The sequence below is a fragment of the Clavelina lepadiformis genome, chromosome 2 (genome assembly GCF_947623445.1).
Source record: "Clavelina lepadiformis chromosome 2, kaClaLepa1.1, whole genome shotgun sequence".
Lineage (NCBI taxonomy): Eukaryota > Metazoa > Chordata > Ascidiacea > Aplousobranchia > Clavelinidae > Clavelina > Clavelina lepadiformis.
This window is the reverse complement of record NC_135241.1, coordinates 507830-515234: the sequence shown is the minus strand read 5'-3', so window position 1 is coordinate 515234 and position 7405 is coordinate 507830. Positions and strand designations below refer to the sequence as shown.

General features: G+C 37.9%; 1 protein-coding gene across 2 annotated transcripts; it reads left to right on the top strand.

Moving 5' to 3' along the window:
- Window positions 1–3346: 3346 nt before the first annotated feature.
- On the top strand, window positions 3347–7405 carry LOC143445226 (uncharacterized). 2 transcript variants are annotated; one of them, XM_076944169.1, is made up of 5 exons: window positions 3347–3694; window positions 3765–3824; window positions 6138–6332; window positions 6397–6477; window positions 6631–7405. In XM_076944169.1, exons 1-5 carry the CDS (start codon window positions 3486–3488, stop codon window positions 7250–7252), a joined length of 1167 nt encoding a protein of 388 aa, XP_076800284.1. In that variant the 5' UTR covers window positions 3347–3485; the 3' UTR covers window positions 7253–7405. The 2 variants fall into 2 exon arrangements, with proteins under 2 accessions (XP_076800284.1, XP_076800283.1); XM_076944168.1 differs by having other exon boundaries at window positions 3759–3824.

Sequence of the window (7405 nt, the reverse complement as noted above, 5' to 3'; positions counted from 1 at the left end):
TTCTTCACCACGTGTTGAAAAAGCTCTATTGATGGTTTTCTGTTGTTACACTTGGCCCTGGAGATAGTAAAACGCGCTACAAACAATAAGCAGTTAACAAGACCAAAAGATATTGTCGGTTCAGAAATACCGAACAGTAAATTGTTATACTGAGGGTTATGAGGCCACCTCAAGCACACAAAAATCCACTTACATACATTTTCCCAGAAAATTCTCGAAAATGAGCAATGAATAAACATGTGTCGTACAAACCCAACATTATTTCTGCATAAAACGCATAGCTCAGAGTCTAATGCTCCAAACGCGAACAGCGCCTGGTTGGAAACTATAGCTTTAAGGCTAAGTTTAATTTGAAATGAACGTAATTTTGTTTCCATTGTTGAATTGTAATGGACGCGGTATAATTCTTTCCATGTTGTCTCGGGTATGTCAATTTCTAGTAATTTCTAGTTCTTTTTCCCATTTTTTTGTATAATATTGACAGTCGCAGCTTTTCGCTGAAGAATGAACTCGTAGCTGCGTTTTAATGTTTTCCCATGGAGTAGCCTACAACGCATTGTTTTAGAGATTCTAATGGGTTTCTGTTGTGGTCGTTTTGTCGCGATGTGTCGTCCCAATCATCTGGGATTGCAGATTTAAGTTTGACGTATTCCACGACGTCACTTTTACATTTTCACTTTTCTTGTACATCTACCTCACGCGTGGTGGCGCTATGGAACGACCTGAATCGACCATGACCTAATAACCCGCATACTGACCTAATTACCTGTCGGAGGTAAGGAGGTAATTGGAGGTATGGGATTCCTGGGGTGGCAGAACTATACTACTGGCGAGTAAGATCGAGAATGAGCTCATAAACCCTTGTTGTGACGATCAGCAGCGATTTCTTGTATAAGTCGGGAAACCTTTCGTCTCAAACCGTCTTTGTCAAGATTCGATGAGAAAACTTCCGCGTTGCAGGTCCTTTCAACCAGAGTTCAGAACTACCGAAGGTGTGTCTTCGATTGTGTGAGTTATAAAAAGATTTTAGTTGAGTGTAAATATAACACTGTTAATATTAGCCCTAATGCTTCAACGAGCAGACGCTGCAGCAACCTTAATTGTAAACTGTGGTGAGATCCCGCTGTGAAATTCCTTGTTTACGCCAGTTTCCTCGCGCACAATCACGCCTCCTTAATTAATCGCCTAAATTGCTTCACCGCCTTAAATGTTTTGGTCTCTCTGTAGAACGGCATTTCAGTAGTAAGCGCAGTGTCGAGCACATATAAGTATTATGTAGTATAAGTATTAAGTAACTGATTTCTATTCGTTTTAAGAGTGTTCTGTTCTGTTTTCATTAAAGCCTAAGTTACTTGAATTTAGTGTTTAAGTTTCGAGGTCACAACATAAATGTAAAATCATTAGCTGCGACTGTGAAGCTGTGCGCGTCCAGTCGCGGGAGTTAACTCAGAGGTAACTAATTTAGATCCTTGGCACAACCACACGTTAAAAATCTTGAAGTAAATCTAACGCAGAGGTTACGGAGATACAAACTCGTCTTCCAATTGGTGGTGACGAAATGATATATGACGAGCAGCCTCAGGCTATGACAGCGCATTCAAGGCGTGCTCTGAAGGCATCGCCTTGGAATAAATTCGGAATCAGTTGACTCCTGGGTGTTTGTCGAGTAATAACGACTGTGAATACAGTGCTGTGCTGTATGGGACGCTCTGTTAATGACAGTGAGAATATATCTTAGGTTAACTAGGTGATATGTCTTCTGTTACCTATCAATGTAATGTGTGCAATAAACAACTTACTACATTCCGTAAGTTAACAAGACACAGAAAAACGCACAAAAGAATTCGATTTTTCTGTAAACTGTGTGATAGTAGCTGCAAACAAAAATATCATTATCAAAGGCATTATCGGAATAAGCATGCTTGGAATCAGTTGGGAATAGAAGATGCCTTTGTAAAAAGGTAAGTACAATACGAAACAAACCTACTACATACATTGTAGTACCCCGTCCCCACCCCCTGAACAAGCGACGACCAGAAGATCTCAAAGTAATGCTACAGACCGAGAAAGTAACGAGGAAAGGTAAGATACGTATTCATAAGTGGTATAGTGCTGCCACTCTAGGAATCCCATACTTCCATACCTCCAAGAGGTAATTAGGTCACAGCCGCGGGGAATTAAGTTATACCTCCGAAAAGTAATTAGGTCATACCCGCGGGGAATTAGGTCAATAAGGTTCAGGTCGTTCCATAGCGCCACCACGCGTGAGGTAAATGTGCAAGAAAAGTGAGAATGTACAAGCGACGTCATAGTTTTCGTTCCATAGCACCAACGCGCGGTAAACATGTTACAGTTTTCTAGAGGAAGGGTGTAAGAAAAGAGAAAAAACATCTTGGGTTTTGTGGATACTCGATATATAAGAAATGAAAGAATGTATCAGTTACGTCATAGCTCCAGCGTAAAGCATACAGAATAATTAACCGTATGAATCGCCAATTGGAATCATCTGGAAAAAAGCCTTGAGGAAGAACGCGATAATCGTATTTGCACACGCTAACATTACTTGGTTATGAATTCCAGCTTGGGTTGAAATAAGCCGGGCTTTAGAAACAAAGCATTCGAATGGATTGGTGGCAATGCAATGAATCCAGTTGTGAGAGAAGAATAAATGAAAGCTGGCATCCAGTTGTGACTTGTTTGACCTGATTACGACTTTCCTATGTCTACGAACATGTCAATACCAAATACAATCACAGCTGTGTTTTGGACAGGTAAAAAGGGAACAGAGCGACTGTTTGTTTGTGAATAAGTAGTCTTTATATATATGTCAGATTTTCCAAAGCAGATAGGCTATATGGAAAAGTAAGTGACTATGGTACAAAAGCAAGCAAACAGACAAGCAAGCATACGTGACTATTGTTGTTACATACAATGTGAACAGTGATGTTTGTACATTATGATGTTATAATCTTATGGTGTAATCAGTTGACTCGTGAATGTTTATAGCAGGGGAAAGCAAACTTTTTTAACATCGATAATTTAATTAATGAACAATATTGGATATTACTATTCAGCTAGAGCAGCCACTAAAAACATGTCGACAAGCCACAGTTTGCCCATCTTTGTTGAAGACTATACTTGCTAGCATTAGATGTCATTGTTTTGGTTTTGCAGTGTAATTAAGTAGACTAAACTGAGCTAAAGCTTACTGTTTAGGAATAAATTGCGTTGACTTGCTGTTAACTAACTCTTCGGATTCTATGTCTATTGTTACATCATGAACGAAATGCTAGCCTAAATAAAAAGAAAAGAGAGAGAAACGTTCATAAACAGTACTCTTGATAACGTTTTCACAAAATTTTCCGCAGTTTACCTACCGCTGGTTTATAGTAATGATTTTGCATATAGTACTGTGTACTTATTACGTATGAGACATTCTGTTAATTTCGAACATTATATATATTTATTATAGGTTACGTAGGGAAATGTCTTCTGTTACGTATCAATGTAATGTTTGTGATAAACAATTTGCTACATTCTGTAAGTTAACAAGACACAGAAAGACACACAAGAGCATCCGTTTTGTCTGTAAACTGTGTGATAGCAGCTACAAACGAAAAGATTATTATCGAAAGCATTATCGCAATAAACATGCTGGAAATCAGTTGGGAATAGAAGATGCCTTTGTTAAAATGTAAGTATAATACTTAGCAATCCTATTCCATACAATATCAAGTCTATTCAGTTGTATATTTCAGTGACAGTGAACCAGCACCTGGACCAACGTTGAGAAGTTCTCAAAATCCAGAAGCAAGCGATGAACGGTACGTTTCTTTTAAAATGTATGTCATAACCACGATATGAACTGCGTGATAGGTAGGGATGAAATTTCGTGTGATGATCTTATCGAGATGCAAGAATGAAATTTGAAATACATTTATAAAATCAAAGATATCAAAGATAGACACCAGCTCTTTCACATTTTGAATAAGCATAATTGAAACAGTAACCAGGTACTGGTAGTCAGCTTCGCACCGGTATAAAATACTCGTCATGAAAATGCGATTGTAAACTTGTACGTCACCTGTATAAGTTATTACAATGCTTATGCATTACATGTGTACCATACATGGTAAGATGTATTACAATGCTTATGCATTACAACCTACGCGAGTGGTTTAAAAAACAATCTCAGGGGCGTACTCATAGAAAGTCAAGCTAAGTTCATTCCGGATTCAATAAGTCACGTTGTAAACGCTGTGCAGTGCAACATCATACAGTTCAGGCTACACTTGCGCGTGACGTCACCACTTATACAATACGTTGAAAATACCATATTCAACAAATACCACAGTTTCTTTACAGGGTTGTAATTACAACATCAATACTGTTTCTCCTTGGTACAGGTGTCTCTGTTGAGATTATAAGTAGTAATTATATTTGAAAAGATTGCATTTGTTCAAACTGAAGTGACACGAATATACGCTTATACTTTTATTCTATTTCTATGAGTTTACTGACATCATCGGCTTTCAGCGCTTATTTTCAGGTGTGACTTTTATCGGTTCGTGTTTGATTTTCGTTCTTGTTTTTCAGCAATAGACGTATTCACGCTTATACAATGGTTCTTGCCATTCAGGTCAAACAAGTCACAACTGTATGCCAGTTTTCATTTATTCTTTCTCACAACTGGATGTGAATGGATTGGTTGGATTGTGCAATATTCTCCCCATTTGACCTATTCAAAACACTTGTTTCAAACAGACAGGTTTGGACTTGCATTCACAATCAGGTCAAACAAATCACAACTGGATGCCAGCTTTCATTTATTCTTCTTTGGAATTTCTTTCTTCTGGAATACTTTGTTTCTAAAGTCCGGCTTATTTCAACCCAAGCTGTAATTCATAACCAAGTCATGTTAGCGTGTGCAAATACGATTATCGCGTTCTTCCTGAAGACTTTTTTCCAGATTATTCCAATTGGCGATTCATACGGTTAATCATTCTGTATGCTTTACGCTGAAACTGTGACGTAACTGATACATTCTTTCATTTCTTGTATATCGAGTATCCACAAAACCCAAAATGTTTTTTCACTTTTCTTACACCCTTCCTCGAGAAACCTACAACATGTTCACCGCGCGTTGGTGCTACGGAACGAAAACTATGACGTCACTTGTACATTCTTACTTTTCTTCTACATCTACCTTTTTCTTTACTCTGTGACGATTACGTCACGAGTCACGAGTTGTTTTCAAAATGTTTGAAATTTAATTTGGGGATCTTGTAATTCAGTTGTTCACCAGACTTGAATTTTCCTTAATGACGTCAGATAATTTCCTCGATTGAACTGGTGTGCCATATATATATCGATGCAATGTTTACAATCTTTCCTTTTTCATGTGATCGATTTCACTGGTTACTACAGCGCTATGTAACATTCAGTAAGCTTTGCCCGAAGGTGAAAACCTTTGTGTTATAATAAATAAAATGGGAACTTTATAAGTTAGTAATTTGTATAGACAGAATCAAGCAACTAACAGCATAGTCACGCAAATTTAAGAAATGAGAACTCATTCATCGAAGCAGAAGTAAAACAAGTTATCAACCATCTATCGTCCTCGCTCATATTCTAACAATTACCGCCAGCATATGCAGTCTTTATGACAGATATTTTTCTTGTGTGATACTTCACACAAGTAATACACAAGCGAAATATAAGTTTGTCATAACGCGTGGTGGCGCTATGGAATGAGAACTATGACGTCACTTGTACATTCTCACTTTTCTTGTACACCTACCTTTTTCTTTACGCGGGTTGGCACTATGGAATGAAAACTAAGACGTCACTTGTACATTCTTACTTTTCTTGTACATCTACCTTTTTCTTTACGCGTGGTGGCGCTATGGAATGAAAACTTTGACGTCACTTGTACATTCTCACTTTTCTTGTACATCTACCTTTTTCTTTACGCGTGCTGGCGCTATGGAACGACCTGAATCTTATTGACTTAATTCCCCGCGGGTGTGACCTAATTACCTCTTGGAGGTATGGGATTCCTAGGGTGGCAGCACTGTACTACTTACATATTCACAATGTTGTGTTGTCCTCATGAGCACTGTTATTTATTTTTACAGAGGGATTCATTCCCAGCAACCGGGTACCTCACATACCAACCAAGGTAGTGAAGAACACAGAAACATAGCTGGAGACATTCGATTTCTGTGCGAATTGTGTGATAGCAGCTTTTCAGGAAAAGATAGTTATCAATTGTATTATCGAAAAAAATATACTGGGAATCAGTTGAGAATAGAAGATGCCTTTGTAAAAAAGTAAGTACAATACGAAACAAACCTATTCCATGCAATATCAATTATATTCAGTTGTATCTTTCAGTGACAGTACCCCACCCTCTGAACAAGCGACGACCAGAAGATCTCAAAGTAATGCTACGGACCGAGAAGGCAGCAACGAAAGGTACGATATGTATTCATATACTCTGTGTTGTGTTGTTCCAATAAGTTCAGTTGTTGATTGTCCGGGTCATACAAGTCCGGGTTGTGATGAAAAGTGAGTTTCTACTAAAGTATATACAACAGCGTAACCACTAAGTAAACGTGCAATCTGTAGGAATGAAATATATGAAGCAGATGTAGTAGAACTGGAAAGAAAGATTGGGAATTGCAAGCAATGCCAGCATGAATCAGATTTTATCAAGAATGAAAATTACTCACAAAAGAAGCACATTTGCGTAATTTGTAAGGAAACCTTTTCTACGGCAACCAGTTTAGATTGTCATATGAAATCGCACATCAGTAAGAAATCGGTTTCAAATGGCCAAGTATCTTTGATGCTTTCGCCAACACAGCAAGAGCTTACAAGCACTGGAGAAGGAAATAACTATCATCAAATGTCGTTATTTAGGAAACCCTTTCATTTTGACTGGAAAAGCCATAACCCTATTTTAAATGTTCTTCAAAATGAGCACCTAGTCTCGTGTAAAATATGCAAAAAGTATTTTTCTTCTGAAAGTAGTCTTTTCACACACATGCGCATACATGCAATCTATACGTATAGCTGTCCACTATGCCAAAGAAAGTTCATCGAAAAAGATCAACTAGAAGTGCATATCTTTAGACACGAAGGTAAAAGATTGTTTTCATCCTCCCTATGCGACATGTCCAGCATCCGGAAAGAGGAAGTAAAACAGCATCTTGCCTGTCATGCTAGCGACAACCTAGAGAATGTTTGAATGGACAAAACTGTTTGAGCTAAAGTGAACAGTCAACTGAATTGTTACCAAAACATTTATCACTTACTGACAAAAAAACATTCCTGATGCCCATTGTATTAGAAAGAATTTCATGTCGGTGCTTTAACAATAAAACTTATGATGATCACGTTA

Excerpts from the sequence above, each read along its gene's own strand:
- LOC143445226 (XM_076944168.1), top strand. The coding sequence starts at position 3,486 with ATGTCTTCTGTTACGTATCAATGTAATGTTTGTGATAAACAATTTGCT. Across the intron at positions 3,825-6,137 it reads CCAGAAGCAAGCGATGAACG|AGGGATTCATTCCCAGCAAC; the intron begins GTACGTTTCTTT and ends TTATTTTTACAG. Across the intron at positions 6,478-6,630 it reads CGAGAAGGCAGCAACGAAAG|GAATGAAATATATGAAGCAG; the intron begins GTACGATATGTA and ends TGCAATCTGTAG.